We start from the raw sequence: 23,533 nt of genomic DNA on the forward strand, positions 1-23,533 counted from the left end.
GCATTCCAAGCCGCTCTCTTCCTCCTGCGTAACTCAGGTGCCAGGTCATTCATCATGTTGATTTCTCGACCTAAGTATATATAACTGTTGCATTCGGAGATGGTGGTTCCGTTGAGAGCGAATGGAGCGTCAGGAACAAGGCTGTTTCTCATAAACATTGTCTTCGTAAGATTCAGCTGTAGTCCGACCTTTCCACACTCACGGTCAAAGTCCGCAAGCATTTGTGCCGCTTGGCTGATGTTTGGTGTTATTAGAACGATGTCATCAGCAAAGCGGAGGTGGTGTAGTTGCCGACCATCTATCTTCACTCCCATGTTTTCCCATTCTAGTCGTCGCATGATGTTCTCGAGGGTGGCACTGAAGAGTTTTGGTGAAATGGTATCACCCTGCCGAACCCCTCTCTTGATATGGATGATTACTTCTTTGTAGAATGGTGAGATCTTGGTAGTGAATCCGCAATAGAGCTCACGAAGGATCCTGATGTATTGAGTTTGTACGCCCTGATTGGCTAGGGCTTCCATGACCGCTTCCGTCTCAACAGAATCAAAGGCCTTCTTTAAATCAATGAACGTTAGACAGAGCGGCATCTTGAACTCCCGAGATACCTCAATGAGCTTGGTTATTGTGTGGATATGGTCAATGGTACTGAATCCTTTTCGGAATCCAGCTTGTTCACATGGTTGTCCTTCATCTAGTGTTCTGCTAATCCTATTCAGGATGACTCGAGTGAATAGTTTGTAGATGACAGACAATAGGCAGATTGGGCGATAGTTGCCAATGTCGTGGATGTCTCCTTTCTTGTATAGTAGTGCAGTCTTGCTGGTTTTCCATTGGGATGGAACCTTGCATTCAGACAGGTAGCGTGTGAAGAGTCGAGCTAATGTATTGATGAGTACTGATGGTAAGTTCTTCAGGTGTTCAGGTCTGATCTTGTCTGGGCCAGGTGCTGTGTATATGTGTATATATACAGTGTATACCATCTCTAAATATTTTATAGAAACTATCCATAATAATGCTGGAGGAACATTTGGTCACTTTTTGGCCCAGTAAGCACTGGTACTATCATGTAGTACTTGGGGGGCTGGAGCAATAGTTAGCGGGGAGGGCATTTGCCTTGCATGCAGCCTGCCCAGAGTTTGGTCCCTGGCATCTCATGTGGTCCCCCAAGTACCTCCAGGAGTGATTTCTGACCGGGTGTGACCCAAAAAGAAAAAAAAGACCATGTAGTACTGGGATAAGAGAATTAGCACTAGGGATTGAGCAAAGGACCTTGAACATACTAGACAAGCACTCTACAATTTGAGCTACCTCTCTGGCCCCACCTCTAAAATTTTTAAAGCTTTGTTGGTACAGTTACTACAGTTAGTTATAATTTATTTAACAATTTCTCCCATTAGACTATAGAATCTTGGGAGCCTATGTGCTACAGATTCAGAACTTAGCACTATGCCTAATACTAAGCTTTTGGACAACAACTGCTTGTGAATACAATAGTAAACATACAAGCTTGACCTTAATATTTTAACTATGTCAACTTTGTTATGAAAAGAGCTAAGATTTATTAACTAATTTCCCATATTATAGAACACACTAGACAATGAATAAATTCTTTATTGTTTTATATACACCTTGAATTTGTAATTTTTCTTCAATGACATCACTCTGAATTTGAACTAGGTGACATATATAAAAGCATGAAACAAGTAGGAAAATGACTGAGTATATTTTCCTTGTCTGATTTTTTCCTTAATCCACGGTATGATTTTGTTGTATGATTTTATCCCCTTTTTTCTAAAGTAGTTTGAAACAAAAATTCTCCTAATACTGTCAAATCAGTTTAATCAACATTCCACTGTTGTTTAACGACTGTCAACATTTTAACTTCCAGAAAGCAGCTGCCTTTTGTGTTACCTGATTCTCTGACTACTTGGGAAATTAGAGGTATCGGCATTTCAGATCAGGGTAAGCAAGCTTAAATTATATCTCACTTGAAGAGCAATTTGAATAGCAAAATATGGTTTTTGTGGTTATCTATTTAGTTTACCTAGGACTAAAACTATGTCATTTTTAAATATTTTTTTTAATGTGTTACCAAAAAGTACACATCTTTTATGGTAGGAATTTCTTGTTTTGTTCGCTATCATTTGTAAATTGCTGACATCAAGTTTCTACTTTCCCTGGATTTCTTTGTGTGTCTAGAAACTAGTGTAGAGTTGAAACTAATATGTGACTTTTCTCTAGGACTGGCGTGCTTTTACAGTGATTTAGTGCAGATACTTTATAAATAGTTCTAGGATTGCTATGACTTGTTATTTTTAGTGTTTTATAAAATATTGATTCCCACAATAAAAATGTTTATGCCCTTTGAGTGAAGCCAATAGTGACTATTTAAATATATTTGCTGGTTTGATTGTAAAAAAAATTCCTATCTCTTAAAGAGAATCAACCACTTATAAGATAAAATTAAGTTATCTATCAGTATAAAGTTGAATGAGTAGAAAGTTCAAAATTAAAGTGTTGTAACAGAGTGAAACATGATCTAACATTCTTATTTCATTGAAGTAAAGCAAATGCGAGACATTTTATTAGCACTGATAAAACACTGGATGAATTCCCTACTATACTACTATTTTCCCTTCACTTTGGGTTAAAGGTTTATGTGTTGCTGATACTCTCAAGGTAAAGGTATTCAAAGAAATATTCCTGGAAATGCATTTGCCATATTCTGTTGTCCGAGGAGAACAGATCCAATTAAAAGGAACTGTTTACAACTATGGGATAACTGGGATACAGGTAAGTAGGTATTTATTATTTATTTGAATAAATAGAAAAAGGAAAGGATCTCTCATTTCTGAGAATTCAATAGAAATTATCACATATACAAGATAAAATTTCAACTCAATTCAATAATATGAATCAAGCACTTATACTGACATTTACTAGCTATGCTGCTTAAAAGTTAGGAGACGAAGAAAGAATTAAGACAAATATCCATGCAACTCAAATTTAACATGATGCTGCCATATAACCCCATGGCTCAAACTTGGATGTGACTTAATAAACACAAATTTCAGAACCAGCATCAATGTGTAAAAGACTATAAGACCATGAGATAAACTCTGTACCGAGAGGTTTTAAAAAGATAAGTTAATGTTGTATTTCATAAAAAGATGAGTTTATACTTCATTCACTTACCAATCTGGACATCAATTTCCTTGATCTACCTGCCTTTTAACAACACATTTCTTCCTTCATTTTAGTCATTTGTATTCATCTTCACTTTGTAGATTAGATAGTATACTTGAAACTTTGATTTCAAACATCCCACCAACTAACCACTCTTTCCTATATTTTCAACCATTAGCCTTAACTCTAGCTCTGTAACATCGGGAAACCTCCACCCATTGGCTCCACCATTTTATATTTTATTATCTATAAACCCTCTGCTCCCACTAATGTGTTTATTTCATTCATTGTTCCAGTTGGAATTTATGTATTATCAGTATACTTGTACTAATTATAACCATGTCAACTCCCATGAAAAACTCCAACCATGGTCAGATCTATCATTTGTCTTCCTTTTTGCCAGTTGATATTTATACTACAGGGTTACTGATTTCATTTGAAAGTCATAATCACAAAATATTTTGTATAGGAAGTCAACTCCATTCAAAAATTGTGGTTATCGGTTGTTTCTTGGGTGTTTATGTGTTTTACCACAACCAGCAGTGCTCAGGGGTTATTCTCAAATAATTACTTATAATAATATTCTTGATTACTCTGCTCACAGAAATCACCTCTGGTGGGGTTTGAGGGACCATATGGGGTATCAAGGATCAAATTTGGGTTGGCGTTGTGCAAGGCAAGTTCCCTATCCTCTATACTAGCTGTCCAGCCCCCAAATCTGCTTTTTATCAATTTATTTTGGGAGTTTTGTTTGTTTGTTTGATTTTTAGGTCACATTCAGTGCTTCTCAGGAGTTACTCCTGGCTCTATGCTCAGGAATTGATCCTGGCAGTGCTTAAGGAGCCCTATGGGAGGCTGAGGATTGAACCTGGGTGGACCACATGTGAGACAAATGCCCTATTCACTGTACTATCACTCTGGTTCCTAAAAACATAAAAAAAGTTTAAAAAAACCTAAAATTTTCTTATGTTTTTTTAAAATTCTATCATCCTTAGGTATAAATATTTCCATGATCTCCATATAGTTTGATTATATAATTTTTATTTTGATATTTTTTTCACAAAATTTATATAAACAAAGCATGTGAATGCTTTGTTTATATAAATTTTGTGAAAAAAATATCAACCCTATTGGCATAATTTTAAATTGGCATCATCATCATCTTTCATCATCAGTCAGAACTATGCAAATCAGTAGCTTTAGGAATATTCATTGATACTTTAAAAATAAACACAGTTCTCTCAAACTTTAAAACATAAAGAACAGAATCTATTTTAAATTGGCTAAATGGAGACCAAGGAGTTAGATAAAAGGACTGAAGCACATGTTTTGCATGCAGGAGGCCCACAGCTCCCTGAGCACCACTCAGAGTGACCCCCAAGGAATAAATCAAGAGTAGCTCCCAAATACCACTGGGGTGGCCCTAAAACAAATCTGTCACTGTCACTGTCATTGTTCATCGATATGCTCGAACAGGCCCAGTAACATTGTGAAACTTGTTGTTATTGTGTTTGGTATATCGAATATGTCACAGGGAGCTTGCCAGGCTTTGCCCAGAGGGTGAGTTACTCTCGGTAGCTTGCTGGGCTCTCCGAGAGGGGCAGAGGAATCAAACTCGGGTGGACCAGGTTGGTCTCATGCCAGGCAAATGCCCTACCCACTGTGCTATCGCTCCAGTCTAAAACAAATAAATTTCTTAAATAACATATTACATATCATTTCTTTTTCTTTGTGAATCCACTGGTGATATTTCAGTACTGTGTGAAAATGTCTCCTGTGGAAGGAATCTGTACTTCAGGAACCTCAGTCATCAACCATCAAGAGAACAAACGCTCCAGATGTCAATACCAGAAAATAGAGGGCTCCTCCAGTCACGCAGTAACCTTTAACGTGCTGCCTCTGGAAATTGGTCTCCACAACATCAGCTTTTCACTGGAAACTTCTATTGGGAAAGAGATCTTAATAAAAACATTACGAGTGGTGGTAAGAAAAACATTTTTTCTAATTCTTTAAAAAAAAAAACAGCACTTCTCCATTCTGAAAAAAATTATTAGCGATAGCACAGCAATAGGACATTTGTCTTGCATGCGGCCTACAAGGCCAACCCGAGTTCGATTCCTCCGCCCCTCTCAGAGAGCCCAGCAAGCTACTGAGAGTCTGGGAAGCTACTTGTTATGTATTCAATATGCCAAACACAGTAACAGGTCTCACAAGTCTCACAATGGTGACGTTACTGGGCCCGCTCGAGCAAATCGATGAACAATGGGAGGACAGTGCAATGCTACAGCAGTCAATATTTAAATATTCAACAATTAGACACACAGAGAGGATATAATAACATAAACTTAAGAAATGTTCACCCTTGAGGCAATCTGGTAAATTCTGAGAAATCTGATTATTGCAAAGGTTTTTTTGGTATGACTCTAACTTTTTTTTAACCTGTAATTATGCTTCACATTTTTAGATAAGCAATAATACTGTAGAAAATATGGAATACTGAAAAAACACATAGAAGAAAGTTGAAATACCCAATATTTACAACTTGGTACATAAATTTTTAGATTTTGTTTTTTCCCAATACATTCAGAGAGTGTGTTTCAAAAACTACATGCCAAACCTTATGGTAGGCTCTGAAGAAATCAATAAATAAGACTTCTATCTTAAATTAAGAGTCTAGAAATGTTTCCACTGTGTAGGAAGAAAATAGTCATTTGTTAAATGCGATTGACCCAATCTATTGAGAATTTTCACATCAATTTATTTAGATTAAGATAACATTCTTGCCGAGAGTCAAATGGCTAGTTAAGTACAGAACAGTGTCTATCGAGCTTTGGATCTTTTTAGTTCAATTATTATTATTATTGTTGTTATCATTATAGTTGAGGTGACATTTTGTATACCACATGCATGAATATACACACGTACAAAAGTGTTTATATTCATGCATGTGGTATACAAAATTACTTCCCGTGCACCACTGCCGGAGTACCTAGGGGCCCTCTTCCACTGTAAAAATGTACCTTCTAGTCCACCCACCCTCCCCTTCTCCCTTTGAGCTCTGTTTTTAACTTTAAAATCTGCTTCAGTAAACACATAGGAATTTATTTGGTGCCATCCATGGTATGTGCATCACTCCACGGTGAGTCCTTGAGCAGATGCCCTCTTTAAATCTTGATTCCACCCCTCCCAGGTGGCATGGCATTAGATAAATCTCTTGATCACTCTCTGTGCCAGTTTCTTTATCTATCAAATAGAGTAAAGCAGTATCTACTTCATAAACTATGCCTGAGATTAAATGAGCAAATATATCCAAAACATTTAGGCCTTATAATCTCCTCTCTATATAAGTTTTGTTCTGATTATTATACAAATAGCCAGAAAAAATTTTATTCCTGCATGTATGAGTCTTAGTATTCATATTTGTTTTGCCTACTTTCAATAAAAAAACAAAACTTTTATTTATTAGAAAAGTGATCAAGAAATGTTGATCCGGGGCTGGAGTGATAGCACAGCTGGTAGCCGACCCGCATTTGAATCCCAGCACCCCATATGGTCCCCTGAGCACCTCCAGGAATTAATTCCTGAGTGCAAAGCCAGGAGTAACCCCTGAGCACCAACGGGTGTGACCCAAAAATGCAAAAAATAAATAAATGAAAAATCATTAAAAAAAATGTTGATCCAAGGAATTCAGGTTGTATAAATTTAATTATGTTCTTAACAGAATGTTTTCTGCCTTACTTTTAGCCAGAAGGTATCAAAAAGGAAAGTTCTGCTGGTGTTACTCTTGACCCAAATGGCATTTATGGTATGCAAAATAATTTTACATTTTTATGTCATATTTTTCTCTAGAAGTCAAAGTGTATATGTAACCCGAAACACTATTTTTCAAAATGTTAATTGTCTAGAATCAGAAATATTCATTTCATAGTTGATTACCTTTTTTCTTTCTTTTTTTTTTTTTTTGTTAATTGTATCACTGTGAACTAGACCCTTACAAAACTGTTCATGATTAGGTTTCAGTCACACAGTGTTCCAGCACCCATCCCTCCACCAGGGTACATTTCCCAGCACCATTGTTCCCAGTTTCCCTCCTATTACCCCCACCCCCAGCCTGCTAGGAGCTTTTCTTCTCTGTCTCTGTCTGTCTCTGCTTGCTCTCTCTCTCTCTCTCTCTCTCTCTTCCTTTCTTCCCCCCACCCCCGCCCTTCCTTTTGGGCATTGTGGTTTGATTGCCATTCTTTATAGCATGTGTTGTGCTATTATACGTATAGGTTTAGAACAAAGAAAACTAATTCCGGCTTGAAATGCTAAGCACCAAAATAGTGGTTGCATTACTTCCTTTGTATAGTAGTCATTTTCTATTTATCACAATATTTTTAACATTGTCTTACAGAACCATCAATACAAAGAATACCTAAGAAATATCTTTGCATTTACCGTATACTATTTACTTATTTACTCTATCATTTTAAAACACAACAATGTTAATTAATTGCTTTACAGACTCAGATGTCCTGTTTCTCCTGCCTACCTCAGAGCCACTGTGGCCTTTGACTTGTCTTCTTTTCAATATTTATGCTTCATGGGCTATAGCGGGTAGTGTGCTTGCCTTTAATGCGACCAACCTGAGTTCGATCCCCAGCACCATATATTACTCCCTGAGTACCACCAGGAGTGATCTCTGAATGCTGAGCCAGGAGAAATCCTTAAGAAAGCTGGGTGTGCCACCCACACCCTCGCCAAAAAAAAAAAGAAAAATCAGTATTTATGCTTCCTTCTAATGAATCCACAAACAGCTTTCCAAAATGGCCTTGTCTTATTCCTGGCATCATAGGTGTAAAATTAGAATGACAGGCTGGAACTACTGCTTATCTGGGAAGAAAACATTTCTCTATTGAAAATCTTGGGGCGGGGCAGGGCATAGAGGAGGAAAGATACATACCTGTACTCAGTAAAAAGTTCCCAGTAAAAAGTAAAAAGTCGTAAGACTTTTTAGACAACTTAGATTTAGACAGCTTTATAACTCTGAAGAGAGCTAAATAGGGTTAAGAGGACGATGATCCATTCTATCCATATTATTTCCAAGATATTATTAGTTGAAATATATCTGGGATAATTGGAATTGCTATAGCAGATATTTCGTAGAATTCTGTTATTTGTTTAAGGTTAAGATATATCTGGAGAAGTCAATAGACAATAATGTTAGAAGATATCTGGGGAGGAAAATCAGCAAGGGAGAATGGAGCTATCAGGAAGACTGTAATTGTGCGATGTATTTTCAAGAGAGAATCCAGACTGGCCCAAGTCTTTACTTTCTGCTTTCTTGCCTACCCTTCTGTCTCAAGGGCAACGTCAGCTCCTCACCCCCTCACTTCCAGGTACATAGACTTCCCTGGTCTGGACTGGCCCCTTTCATGTTTGTTCTATATATTTTTCATGTTCTACCATTTTCATTGAATAAACAGTGTATACAGTAATCTTAATTATACTTTTCATGCATACACCATTCCAACACCACACCCATCACCAGAGTTTCTGCTTCCTTCCACCAGTGTCCCAAGGTCTTCCAGCCTTTCCTCCCATATCAGCTCTGTTGTATAAACACAATCTCCAGTTCCAGTGACTTTGGCCATTTGTTGTTCCCTTACTATGTATCTTTATATCCCACAAATGAGAAAGACCTTGGTTTATTTATTTATTGGGGAAGTGGTGACACCAGTGAATAGAAATGAATAAAACTAGACTCCTGAAATTCCACAAAATTGTGAATCTATGATAAGGTGACAGAGAAATCATTCTTTTCAAACTGTTTATCTTTCTCTTTTATAAGTACATAAATTCTGAAAAAATTATTAGTGTGAATAATTATATACTGATATCTTTTAAAGTTAACATGGAATAGATAATCCTACAAGTCTACAATTTAATAATCCTACAAGTCTACAATTTAATAATCCTACAAGTCTACAATTTAGAGGAGGTAGAAATTAAGAAAAACATTAGAGAAACTCTGAATAGGCCTGTAAATGCATAAAAGTGTGTTTTCCTAAAATGAGAATATTGGCTTTATGCTAGAAAATATTACATTATAGATCATGCTAAAGAATCTTCATTAATAGGTAATCGCTTACAATAAAAATCTCTATAGATGTAACAAATAACCTGAACAGACATAGCACATCAATATAGAAAAACATTAATTCATCATTAGAAAAGTATAAAATCCCTGCCAAACTAGGACCAAACCTTTTTACAAACTTTTTAACTAATCGAGGTGCTTTGATTTACAATATTATTGATGATAATTTCCTGTGGACATAATTCTACCACTGCACACATCACTAGTGTACCCACCTCCCTCCCCCAAGATTCCAATTCCTTTTCAAATTCCCACATCAAACTCAGTTTGGTGGATCAGTTTCCTCATTACATTGTCTTTGACTCTTTGTTGCTAACTTATTGCGTATATTTATAAATTGACCTTTCTTAATCGAGTAAATGGCAACCATATCTAGTAAAGAACAATTCACATGAGTGAATTCCATGCTCAATGGTAAAGTGCTGAGAAGTTTGCTCTATGTCTTTGAGTAAGGAGTTAATGTTTTGTTTCTATTTCTTTTTAGTACAGAACAAAGGTATTGCCCTATGGATTATGTCCATGAGTTTTTATGGTCAACGCTCTGTTTTAAGAATTAAATGCACATTTTATGTACATGTATGCAATATTTCAAAGAACATTCCACCCCAGGTCTCCTTATCTATCTTATAGTGAAAAGTCGTTGCTGTCATGAACAATGCACAGTGAACAACCTAATTCATCTCCTTCTTATGAGTCTTTAGTTTATATGCAGGCATGAAATTGCTGGGAGAGAGGATGCACACTTACTGAATGTTATTTGCTTCTGCCGTATTGCTCTTCAGAATGACTAGTATTTTTTTCTACGAGCTGAGCATGATGGCCCTTATCTCTCTTTTTCCTCACCAATATTTGTTATTACTCACCTCTCTAAAATATGCCATTTTTGAGAAGGATAAAGTGATATTTTATTCTTATTTAAAATTGTATTTTACTGATTACTAGTGATTTTTAACATTTATTCATTCCCTTCTTGTTATGTCTGTTTCTATCTTTTGCATATTCTATTTGGCTTTTCTTTTCATTTTATGTTGGTTTTCCTTTTGTATGCTTCTTGAGCAATAATGAACTTTCATGAGCTTGGAATCAGAATTCTTTATTATTACGTAGGTAAAATTTATTATCATTTTATTTTATGGTCATGTATTTTTGGAGTAATTGTCAAGAAGTCTTTCCCTACCCTTAGTTCACAAAGCTAATATTGTATTTTTTTATTCTGTTGATTTTTATATATAATTTTTAAATATTTTCATCTTAGTGGCATCTTTATGCATGATGCCTTTTCATAAGGTCCACCCAAGTGTCCCTGGAGTGCCCAAGGGCTACTCCCCAAATTAGGTGCTTATCCCAGGCTGGAGAGATAGTACAACAGGTAAGGCACTTGCCTTGCATGTGGCCAACTCAGGTTCAATTCCCAGCACCTCATATGGCTCCCCAAGTCCACCCAGGAATGATCCCTGAGATCAGAGCCAGGAGTACGCCCTAAGCAAAGCTGGATGTGTTCCCAAAACCTAAATAAATCAGTCTGATGGGCCCAGTAGTACTGACATGACAGTTAGATGTAATATCTCAATGGATTTTTTATTATGATCTCTGACAGAAATAAAAATTACTCCTCTAATTTTAGCCTTTTCTTCTGTACATTTTCCATCTGATAACAGAGAGGCTAATGGGAATTGAAAAAATTAAGAGCCAGCATCAACAGAAATAATGATGGGTATCAAAGTTAAATCATTTCCATTCTCCAACTATTAGAAGTACTATATAGTGAGCATGAACTATTTGCCAAGTTTCTGTATTATTTTACTCTCACAATATTATCACCTTTACTTAACTGACGAACAAAGATAGAAAGATTGAGTGCCTGGCCCAGAATCACATAAAGAGCAAGCATGACCACAGGAAGATGACCGAGCACCTGCATTGCATGCTGGAGCCCTAAGTTTGATCCCTAGCACCTCATGGTTCCCCCACACAGTTCCAGGAATAATCCCTGAGCTCCTAGCTTAGAGAATTCCCTGAGCACTGCAGGATGTGGCCCAAAAAACAAAACAAAAAAATATAGAATTAAACAAAAGAAATATAGAGCGAGCTCTTCATGAACTCTGCTTTTTCAACCATACTATCAATTTATTAAATTATATTCACTGAACTTTAATATCATATCCTTTAGTCTACCTGTAGTTATCAACATTTAACGGAGAGAGGAATTCCATGCCTGTATCTTCTGAACACCCACGTGGCTTATCCATTAAATTACAAAATGCCACTTGCTTCTTCCTGTTTACTTCAAGATCTTCCAGGTGCCAGGGACAGTGCTAGGACGCAAGACTATAGCGTTTTCGGATGACTGACTCCTGCTTACAAATTTTTGTTTGCAGGCCAGAGTCTGTGGAGACCCTGTGGGACTTCTGTGAGCTCTACAGGAAACCTTACTGAGTTCCAAGCACAGCTCCGTGTGTACTCGCTCTGTGAACCTGAGCAATGTGCTCTGGAAGCTTCCGTTTCCTCATATGTAAAATGAAGGGAGAAAAATAGACTTAGCGTGCAAGACTGTTGGGATAACTACATCAAAAGAATTCAGCACAGTGCTTGACACTCTATTAGTACAATGACAGTTGTGATGACTTTTTATGAGATACACCAATAATTATCATAGAAAAATGCCCTGATACCAGTTAGTTAAATGCAGTTTTATACAGAAGGAGGAAAAGTGTCTAAGTTAGAGAAGAAGGTGGAAAGAATTTCAGGGCTTGTTTCCCAGTGGAAATAATCATCACATATCCTTCACTGAGGAATTACTTGTTAGTTATTTTTAGATTTCAGTTCCGAGAACAATTTTGGTTTTTTGGAAAGACAGCATGCTTCTTTTTACTGGTGAATAATATTTATAAGCCTACTTATTTTCAGTCTTGTAATGACCAGGAAGCTTGCATTTAAATTTATCACATTATTTTAAAATTTTCTATAAGCCTAGGGTTTGATTAAAAGCCTTCATTATTTTTAACTCTATTTTTATGTTTTAACTTTATTTTTACACTTATCAAAGAATTTTTCATTTGAAAAAAGCTCCTAGGAAGTAAATATACTATAAATAACTGTAAATAGTTTTCCAGAAGAAAAATCTATGTAAATCTAACCTTCTTATTTTTTAATTGCAGGATTTCCTACCAGACAAAAGGAATTCCCTTATAAGGTACCATTAGATTTGGTCCCCAAAACAAAAGTGAACAGGATTGTGAGTGTAAAAGGTAAATTTTAAAATACAATTTTGATTTCCTAGCTCACTTTGTGCTTCAACAAAAATAAAATAACCTCATGATTATTTTGTCTTCTCTGGCCAGTCACGATCACAATCACGACCATCCTGTTATTCATCGATTGCCTCGAGCAGGCCCCAGTAAAGTCTCCTTTGTCCTAGCCCTGAGATTTTTTAAAAAGTGCCATATTCAAGGCTCTTTCAGAGTTAGGAGAATGAGACCCTTCATTGTTACTGGTATTTGGCATATTGGGTACTCCACAGGGAGTTTGCCAGACTATGCCGTATGGGCAGATTACATTCGGTAGCTTGCCAATTTCTCCAAAGTAGGAATGAGATTTGCTCGAGCGGGCCCAGTAACGTCTCCATTGGAGACTTTGTTGTTACTGTGTTTGGCATATCTAATACTCTCGGTAGCTTGCCGGGCTCTCCCAGAGGGGCGGAGGAATCGAACTCGGGTCAGCCATGTTGGCCGCTCGTAAGGCGAACGCCCTACCCGCTGTGCTATCAAGATGTCGCATGGCTGCAAATGCGGCCGCGCGCTTCCAGGAGCTGGTTTTTATAGTCTCTGAGTCTTGGCCATTGATGGGATTACACGGCGCCAGGGGGCCAGTTGGTGGGTGTGACCCCCGCCTACTGGAGTTTGGAGGATCTGGGTGGAGGATGCTCAGCCCTGATCCTAGTAGGCTTGGAGATCTCAACCCCGGGACCCACATGCCTTTGTTCCCTTGCCAGTACCTTCATGTGTGCGGAGAGTGGTCTCAGCATGGTGGGGGCTGGTTCTGGAGGTCTTCGGCTGCCGGAGCCCTGGTCGGGGCGGGGAGGAAAACTCAACCCGCTCCCCTCCAAGGGGCCCCAGCGAGGACAGCCAGGCGCGGGGGCAGGTATAAATTTACCTCTCAGAGTGCCACAATGGTATTTTCAACTTCAAATACCACGTATCACCACTTTTCAAATCAACTTTGGCTAACGGCCCTTGGAGATTCATTCTCTTATGATGGAGCAATTAGTCTGTTACTGACCCAAATATTTCTCAAAAATAGATGTGTGGCCTTCTTTCCTCTAGCCTTCAAAAACTTTATACCACCTTAATGGTCAATCCTACTCTAGAGAAACTATATGGCCTGCAAATGTCACGTGCAAAACCAGCTCTGCTGTGCTCAAGTGGACCCTAGTGGAATTATCTTTCATCCAAACATTCGCACAAGTGTCATCTTTGTCAGCTCCTCATGGTCCCTACTCTTTGCAATGAATAGAATGTCCTAATTCTATCTCACATTAAAAACCTGAGGGTTAGAGGAATCGTAGGTGTGGGTTTTTTAAGACCATTTTTATTGCTCTACTGGGATTAATGATGTAACTGATAATACTTTCAACACACCCATCACCAGAGAGCCCATTTCCCTCCACCAAAGTCCCAAGGAAAACCCTCCCACGACCTTCCCATTCAAACTCAACTCTGTAGACAAAATCTCCAGTTTCATTAATTTGACCAGTTGTTGTTCCCTTACTGTATTTCTTTTTAAGTCCACTTTTTTCTTTTTTTTTTTTTTTTTTTTTTTTGCTTTTGGGTCACACCTGGTAATGCTCAGAGCCTATTCCTGGCACTCAGAAATCACTCCTCGTGGACTCAGGGAACCATATGGGGTGCCAGGGATCAAATCCTGGTTGGCTGCATCCAAGCAAGTGTTCTACGCACTGTACTATCTCTCCAGCCCCTGAGATACGTTTTTCTTAATGTATTGTGGAGATGGTGACATTTATACACATAGAGATGAATAGAGTTAACTCCTGAAATCCCCGAAAATTATAAATCAATGATAAGTTGATAAAATATTTTAACAATATCTTCCTTTTTTACAGGTATATAATTTTTAACTAATATCATTAATAATTCTGTGCTAATGCATTTTAAAATTTGCATGAAATAGATAAATCCTATAACTGTAAAATTTATTAAGAGTGAGAATAATTTTTAAATGTTTTTTATTTTTTATTTTATAAAGTATTTCACAATATTTGATTACATTTAATATTTAAACAACAATCCCACCATCATTAAGCCTACCCACCACCATATTTCGGATGTTTCCATCCCTAACTCCAACCCCTGTCACAAAGCAGAACCAAAAATAACTTATTTTGTATTGTTTGTTATGAAAACCTGCTGAAAATGCTCCAAAAAGGTTTTCTTAGAGGAAAGAGTGCAAAGATTGTTATATTTCACCCAGGGGCCATTAAATCTCTTCTGTAAGAGATCTCTAACATGTCATTAAAGGTTGAGCCTGTGTGTGCATATATAAATATATATGTAAATATATTTATACACATAAATATGTATGTGTTAAATATTTTAGACAATTTCAAGTATCTGCACAGATAAGTAAAAAATTATAATAAATATGTCTATGAATGTAGGGGGGGAAACACCCTAATCAGACAGGCATAAAATATTCAATAGAAATGAAATGTTAATCTATTATTGAAAATATGTAGAATCCCTTAGTAAATTAGATGTAAACCTTTCTTAATCTAGTAAAGGGCAACCATAAGAACTCTGAGTGAATGTCATATTCAATGTCAAAGTACTAAGAAGTTTTTCTTATCTTTCGAAGAAGCTCCTTTAGAGGCCAGACACGTAGTGCAGCAGGCCAGGCACTCGCCTTGCATGCAGCTGACCCATAGGTTCAATTGTTCAATCTCTGGCATCCTTTATTGTCTCTGAGCATGACCACTGTTGGGCATAACACAAAATAAAGAAATAAACAAATAGTTCTTGCAAGAGTAGTTTCAAGGCTGTTGATTTCCTATTGCTTGTCCTTGAAGCTTTGAATCATTCTTTCAAATATGAATAATAATTTAGTTGGCGGGACCAGTAACGAAGATCCTCTGCCCGTTCCCTTCCCCCTCCCCACCCCCTCCATCTCCAGATCGCATGTTCTTCTCTCCTGGAAGGGAGGATAATATGACGCTCACCATAGCAATGCCACCGGACCACGTGCCAGGCTTTTTCACTTGGGGCGTCCCAGAGGGGAGCAGGTGAGAGCCTTCCCAACTCCAAGGGACCCAGCCCCAGCAGCCAAAAACCTCCAGAACTCAACAGTTGCCATGCTCAAGGCCGCTCCCCACACACTTGGGCCGAGCCTCGCATATGAGTGAACCTATTCTTGGACAACTAATACCTCACACCATCCATATTCCAAAAGTACCGCACCACATTTGATGGGGTTCAAATATTAGGCAACCAGTCATAGAGAGAAATATACACATATACATATATACATATTTACAGATATATATACAAAAGTTCACAAGGCTCAACCTTTAACAACATGTTAGTGACATCTTATAGAAGGTCTTAATGGCCCCTGCCAAAATAGAACAATCTTCACACTCTTTGCTCTGTGGATACTTCTTTGTAGCATTTTCAGCGGTTTTTCATAACAAATAACACAAAATACTTTATTTCAGTTCTGCTTTAGGACAAGGATTGGGGTTTGGGATGGAAACATCCCAAAGATGGTGGTGGGGAGGTGTAATGGTGGAGGGATTGGTGTTTGAACATTAAATGATATCAAATATTGTGAACTACCTTATAAAATAAAAAAATTAAAATAAAATAATAATTGAGTTGGATACGGTATTCTTGATGAGGTATACTCACTTCATTGAGTTTTTGTAATTTATCCCTCCATTTTCAATAGCCTCATAGTCTTGCTTGACAGATCTGCAGTGAATCTGCAGTGAATCTTATGGGTTTTCCTTTGCATTTAAGTTATTTTTCCCCATTTTACTTAACTACCGTTGTTTACAAAGTTATTCATGATGATTTGTTACAGGCATACAATATTCCAACCCCAAGCCCACCACCTCCCTCACCTTCCTTCCACCATTGTCTTCGTTTTCTCAGTCACCCCTCAAGACTGACCCCAGAAGCAGGCCCACAGTGATTTTTTTCATCTTGCTTGTTACCTCTAAATGGCTAACTAGATGATCAAAAATTATTTCCATGGAAGAAAATTTGTGAAAATTGTTATATCTCATCATGCAGACATTAAGTCCTTGTCTGATGGTTTACTAAGCTGCTGTCGCAAGTTAAGCCTCTATGCTAATGCTTTTGCTAGTCGAGACTGGAAGTCATTCTACATTACATCCCATCCAATCTGGTGTGCTGTTACTGGGATGTCAGTGTTGTAGAGTTTGGAGATGTTGCTCCAGAAAATCCAGAATATTTAACTGAGCGATCTGGTTAGTGGTAAGGCTGAAGTTTAAGGATGTGGGAACAGTTGCTGGGGCTTTGATAGGTCAAGAACTGTCCCACCTCCTTCCTGAGATTGCCCCACAGGTCTCAGCCAGGAATGAGTGTCCAAAAATTTTTGCAGCTAGTTAATCTCTTTCAAGATTTATTTATGAGTCTTTAAGTTTCTTTTTTTTTAACTTACTGCTTTCAATATTCTGTGTCTGTCTTTGGCTTTTTGTCATTCTGAGTACAAAATATCTTGGATATTTTCTATTTGAGTCTATTTTATCTGGACCCTTTGTGCCTCTTGGATGTAGGAGCCTATATGACTCAACTCTGGGACATTCTTATCTAGGATTTTTTAAACTACATGTTCTTCATCAAACGTGCCTTCCTGTTCTTCAGGGTGATTTTTATACTGTTCCTCTTGAATTTACTGCATTGTTCTCTGGTATGCTGTTTATTTCCTTTCAGACGTTTTTCCATCTTCTGTTGTTTTCCAGAGACTTTTTTCCCCATCTCAGCTTGGAGTTCCTTGATCTTTTTCTCTCAGCTAATATTATTCTGCTACTCAGACCTTCTATTGAGTTGTGGGGGTAGATGGGGGGACCTTTATTTTGTTGAATTTTTGATCACACCCAAAGTAAGTTCTCACAAAATTTCAGGTACATGGGTTTTCTTAGCTAAAAATTCCAGACCTTCTCGGAGTTGGGATGGGTGAGCTCCCCCCACCTCCCTGTATTTCTGGAAGCCCTACCAGCCCAATTCCCGTAAGAATTATGACTGGTGAGAGTCGGGAGACCATATAGGATGCCAGGTATTGAACCCAAGTTGGTTATGACAAGTCAAACGCCCTACCAGCTGTACTATTGCTCTGGCCCCTCTATTGAGTATATTGGAATATATATATATATATTCCACCTGGGGTGGATCCTTCCGCCTCTCTCAGAGAGCCCAGCAAGCTACCAAGTGTATCCCGCCCGCACTGCAAAGCCTGGCAAGCTACCCATGATGTATTGAATATGCCTTAATATAATAACAACAAGTCTCACAATGGAGACGTTACTGGGCCCGCTCGAGCAAATTGATGAATAACAGGAGGACAGGACAGGACCATACTCTTCATTTCTGTCACTTCTGACTCTAGTCTTCTCATACTTGTGCTTTGCTGATTACCTGTACGACCATTTCTTTGAGCTCACTAAACATCTTCAACATGATGTCACTAAAGCAATTCTCTAAGAATTTATATAAATAGTTGATGTTGGTTGAGCCTTTTGTATTATTGAACTTGGTGCATCATCCCCATTGGGTTTGCTGTGCTCCTGCTGTACTGAAGATGAAGCAGAGATCAGACATGGAGCCTTGAAAGGAGCTTTTGATCTCATGTGACCCTGGTGGTTGTGCAAGAAAATTACTTGCTCAAGACCACAGTGAGTTGTGGACAGAGCCTTCTCAATGCTCATACATTTCATACCACATGCTTTGCTTGGGAGTGATTGGTTTATTTACACTGTTTAAAGTTGTAGATTGAGCAATGACAAATGGCCATTTCTTCTATACTGTAATTTTCCCACTACATTACACTTTCTTCTTAACAATGTAATTTTACATCGATTGTTGTGTCTTTTATTGTGCTTCTTTTACAAGGTATCATGACATACGGTGGTATTAATATTAATGTTTTAAGTATACAATGTTACTGCAGCACATCAATCCCTCCACCATGGGTTTTTTTAATCCATCTAACCAGGTAGTTTTTCTCCCTTCCAGTTGGGCTGGAGCGATAGCACAGCGAGTAGGGCATTCGCCTTACAAGCGGCCAACATGGCCGACCCGAGTTCGACTCCTCCGCCCCTCTCGGAGAGCCCGGCAAGCTATCGAGAGTATTCGATATGCCAGACACAGTAACAACAAAGTCTCCAATGGAGACGTTACTGGGCCCGCTCGAACAAATCGACGATCAACGGGAGGGCCTTTACCTTTTACCTTTACCTTAAGTTGTGAAGTAGTAAGATCCAATTGTCTATATAGAAAGAATAAATATAAAGATGATTGTTCTTATTTCTGTTCAAAATATTGAATCGGATGTCTATAGAGGTGCTCATGTAGATTTGACCTTCATTCATTTGTTTCAGGGCTGCTGATGGGTGAGGTCATGTCCGCAGTTCTGAGTCAGGAAGGCATTGATCTCCTTACCCACCTCCCCAAGGGCAATGCAGAGGCAGAACTGATGAGTGTCATCCCAGTCTTCTATGTTTATCATTACCTGGAAGCAGGAAGCAATTGGGACATTTTTTCTCACAATTCGTTAACAAAAAAGAAACAAGAACTGAATAAGAAATTAAAAGAAGGTAAAAATACATTACATAAAAATCTTGTGATTTTTATATTAATTATTTCATTAAATTGGTAACTACGTTGTTAAAACATCAAAATTTTATTTAAAAGGCATCTCAGACCTTTCCACCCCCCAAATTGTGAGATGAGCTGTGTTAAATAAATAAGTACTACTTACAGTAAAATTTGGGGTTAATTTAGCAAAATACCTGGATTAGAGATAAGACACCTACATTCCAAACCCTGTAGGGCACTTCCTTCTTCAACAAGACACAATATTTTACTTGATATATTATATATATCAAGTATATTATATCAAGTATATATAAAATATCAAGTAGAATATTCCAAGTCTATCAATTCATATACTTCAGTGTTAGCCAAGAGAATATACTTGTTGCCCACCACCAAAGTAAATTTATCATTCCCATGGGCTAATGAAGCATTTCTGAATTAGAAATGCATATCAACAAAGCACTCAGCAGTTTTCTCTTCCTGGTACCTCTTAGGGATGGTGAGCATCATGTCCTACAGAAACGCTGACTATTCTTACAGCATGTGGAATGGTGAAAGTGCTAGCACTTGGTAAGTGAAAAATTTGGGCTTGCATTTCTACATAATAGTTGACTGGGGAACTAAAGAACAACACTTCTGTGGAACTCCATTTGCCCACTTGCTGAAGTTCTAGTCATCGCTGATTCTTTCTCTTACAAGCCACATACAATGCCAGAAAAATATCTCCAAAATGTACTCTTAACTTGTTTACTTCTCACCAATTCCACCACAGTACCCTGGTCCACCCCAGTATCTATATTACGAGGATCATTGCATCAGCCTTCTCTGGTCTTCTTGGCTTCAGTCCTTGATCCTCTTCAGTTTGTACTTAACACAGCGGCTGAAAGACCCTATAAGAACTGACATTGGGTCGTTTTATTCAAAACCACTCAGAGGTTTCCAGAAAGATAAGGCATTTACTATGCACACAAAAGACCCAGGTTCAATCCTTGGAACCCAAAAGGTCTCCCCAAGCCCCATCAGGAGTGATCGCTGAGAACAAAGTCAGAGCTAGGCATTGAGCACCACCAGATGTGGCAAAAAATACTATTCGTGAACCTTTTTTAAAATCACTGAGTAAAACTGACATATAACACACATTGTATTAATATCAAAAATAAATGTTCAATAAATGTTCGATATTTTTAATAATTAAAGCCATTAGAAGAAAGATTGAGATTAATCATAGGTAGGAAAATGGCTGAGATAGTTTTGGTGTCTCTCTACTAAAACGTATCTTAATGAATAAAACCATTCTCTACACAAAAAGAAAATGCCATATATTAACACAGACTCCCAAGATATGCTATTAAATTTTTAAAAAGCAAATTACACGATGATGTGAATATTATCCTATTGTTTGGGTTTGGCTGAGATGGAAAGATAGGAAGACTCCATTCTTATATTTTATTTGGACAGATGCACAATATACATAAGTAGCAGGAAGTAAGATACAGGGTTGTAGGAATCCAGAGGAAAGAGAGACTCTATAACCTATGTATACCAGAGGGTTTGGGGATTACATGAAAATTTTTTGGAGCAATAGTATATTGGTAGGGTGTTTGCCTTGTGCATAGCCGGCCCAGCCGAGCTGGGTTCAATTCCTCTGCCCGCACAGCAAAGCCTGGCAAGCCACCCGTGATGTATTCAATATGCCAAACACAGTAACAACAAGTCTCACAATGGAGACTACTGGACCCCCTCGAGCAAATCGATGAATAACGGGAGGACCATGACCGATAAAAATTTTATTTATTTATTTTTTCTAAGTTTTTTTTTAATTTTTATTAGTGAAACACCATGAGGTACAGTTGTAGATTTACAAATTTTTGTGCTTGGGTTTCAATTATACAATGATCAAATAGTCCATCCCTCCACCAGTGCCCATTTTCCACCACCACGGGTCCCAGTATCCTTCCCACCCCCCATCCGCCCCATCCCACCCTGCCTCTGTGGCAGGGCATTCCCTTTTGTTCTCTCTCTTCTTTGGGGTGTTGTGGTTTGCAAAAGAGGCATTGAGTGGCAATCATATTTGGTCTATAGTCTACTTTCAGCATGCTGCTCCCATCCTGGGAGGATCCTCCCAATACCCTTTATTTGGTGCCCCTTCTCTATCTGAGCTCCCTTTTCCCCTAGCATGTGTGGCTGGCCTCCAAGCCATGGAGCAAACCTCCTGGTACTAAGACCGATGAAATTTTACCTGATTAAAATGTTAAACATATTTTTAAAATAAATTAAAACAAATTTTAAGAGTAAAATGGGGGTGGTTGGGGTCAAATGTTCTGGGTCCCAGAGATATCTGAGGAACTAAGGAGGTAGATCTCAGGTAGTTGAAGGAGAAAAGAGAGAAATGGAAGCATAAAAGTTATTGTGGGATGATGAATTATATCTTCTGTTATAGTGCTTGAGAGACTTTAGTAGAGACTGGAGTAGCTTTTCTGACTAAAATATTTATCAAGATAACTAAAACTTGGGACTGGAGCTATAGTACAGCAGGTAGGGCATTTGCCTTGCACGTGGTGGACCTGAGTTCGATTCCCAGCATCCCATATGGTCCTCTGGGCACTGCCAGGAGTAATTCCTGAGTGCAATTCAGGAGTAACCCCTGTGCATCTCCAGGTGTGACCCAAAAAACAAACAAATAAATAAATAAATAAATAATAAAACTTCCTTGTTAGGTGTTCTGGTCAATGCTATGACCCAAGGGAAAATGAGAAAGTATTTCCTGAAATGTTGGGAAGGGAATTCTAGCTTCACACAGATCCCTGATTAGGTGACTCCCAACAAAAATTTTTTTAATTTTATTTACTAAATTTTATTGATTTTATTTTATGTGCAGTACTGCGTGATTTATATTGTTAATGATAGGGCTTTATGCATACATTCCAACACCACATCCCCCACTACTGTCTGCTTCCCTCCACAATTACTTTTGTGTCTCCCACAAATTTTATCATCTAGAATGTTAAAATTTTACTCTTCCATGTTTCATGTTCATGGGCCAGCACAAACTCAAAACTATTTGCTTCACTACCATTGTCTTTAAAATTATATAGGTTTTTCTTTTAATAATCAAGCATCAAGTTTTAGTTTGCATGCCATCTAAGAATGCTGTGGTCACAGATGTGCTACTCACACTGGTTGACTGGATTTTTGCTGCCCTTTCACCGGATAACAGACTTATCTTGATTTAGAATGCTGCTTTGTTTTGAAGAACCAACACTGTGCAAACTAAGACACACTGTAGGGCTGGAGCGATAGCACAGGTGGTAGATGTTTGCCTTATACACGACCAACCTGGGTTCAATTCCCAGCATCCCATTTAGTCCCCCAAGCACCGCCAGCAATAACTCCTGAGTACAAAGCCAAAGCCAGGAGGTAACTTCTGTGCATTGCCGGATCTGACCCCCCTCCAAAAAAAAAGACACACTGTAAATTTTAATTCAAAAGGAGTTGGAGTTCAATGCCTGTGTATTAATTTATTGGGTTTTTGTCATGAAGGTTGACAGCTTTCGTTGTAAGGGTGCTTGGACAAATACATAAGTACATCCGTCAGAACCAAAATTCAATTTGCAATTCTATGCTGTGGCTGCTTGAGAAGTGCCAGCTAGAAAATGGATCTTTCCAGGAGAAGTCCCACTATCAACCAGTAAAATTACAGGTATGGCAGCCAAATGGACAGATAAGCAATGATTCTGTTGACAAGTTTGAGTTTTATTCTCATCCCATTCTCATCTCAGGAAGATGAAGCGGAAAAAATCTCTTTAATCCTAGAGGAAATTCCTTTCCAGTTCTGGCAAAGAATGTAAAAAGTCTTCTGGCAATATTCTTTAGACAAGTCTTTAGAGGTTAAATTAATGATAGGAACTTGTGTAGCAAGCATTGGTGTTTCAGAGAAGTAAGTACTGGAGATCCTTAAAATGTATGTAACCCACTAACTTTTTCAGGGACCCTGTGGTATGGAATGTACCTTCTTTATAAAAGATGAAAGTTTCTATTTACATCTGTTAGGAAGGCAGAATTATAGCCAATTTATTTTAAAAGTGCAGCAAATTGGGGCCAAGCAATAGTACAGCGGGTGGGGTCTTTGCCTTGCTCACAGTCAACCTCAGATTGATCTTTAGGATCCCAGGTGGTCCCCTCAGATTTCCAGGAGTGATCCCTGAGCGCAGAGCCAGGAGTAAGTCCTGAACACCAACCAGATGTGGCCCGATTAATTAATGAATTAATAATTTAAAAGTGCAAAAAAATTGTATTGAGATTAGAATCTATATTGCTGAATTACAAAGTAGTTACACCAGGTTTCTAAAATATCTTT

At 38.1% G+C, this 23,533-nt stretch overlaps 1 protein-coding gene across 1 annotated transcript in view; it reads left to right on the forward strand.

Moving 5' to 3' along the window:
- LOC130045816 (complement C5-like) overlaps positions 1-23,533 on the forward strand; it is a 106,977-nt gene that overhangs the window by 45,889 nt on the left and 37,555 nt on the right. The window contains exons 19-26 of the mRNA XM_056138699.1: positions 1,889-1,962; positions 2,654-2,793; positions 4,942-5,169; positions 6,931-6,991; positions 12,484-12,573; positions 18,960-19,175; positions 19,671-19,746; positions 22,717-22,876. Of these exons, the coding sequence (XP_055994674.1) occupies positions 1,889-1,962; positions 2,654-2,793; positions 4,942-5,169; positions 6,931-6,991; positions 12,484-12,573; positions 18,960-19,175; positions 19,671-19,746; positions 22,717-22,876 (1,045 nt within the window). The remainder of the gene's footprint in view (positions 1-1,888; positions 1,963-2,653; positions 2,794-4,941; positions 5,170-6,930; positions 6,992-12,483; positions 12,574-18,959; positions 19,176-19,670; positions 19,747-22,716; positions 22,877-23,533) is intronic.

The sequence above is a fragment of the Sorex fumeus genome, unplaced genomic scaffold, assembly GCF_029834395.1.
Source record: "Sorex fumeus unplaced genomic scaffold, SorFum_2.1 ptg000129l, whole genome shotgun sequence".
Lineage (NCBI taxonomy): Eukaryota > Metazoa > Chordata > Mammalia > Eulipotyphla > Soricidae > Sorex > Sorex fumeus.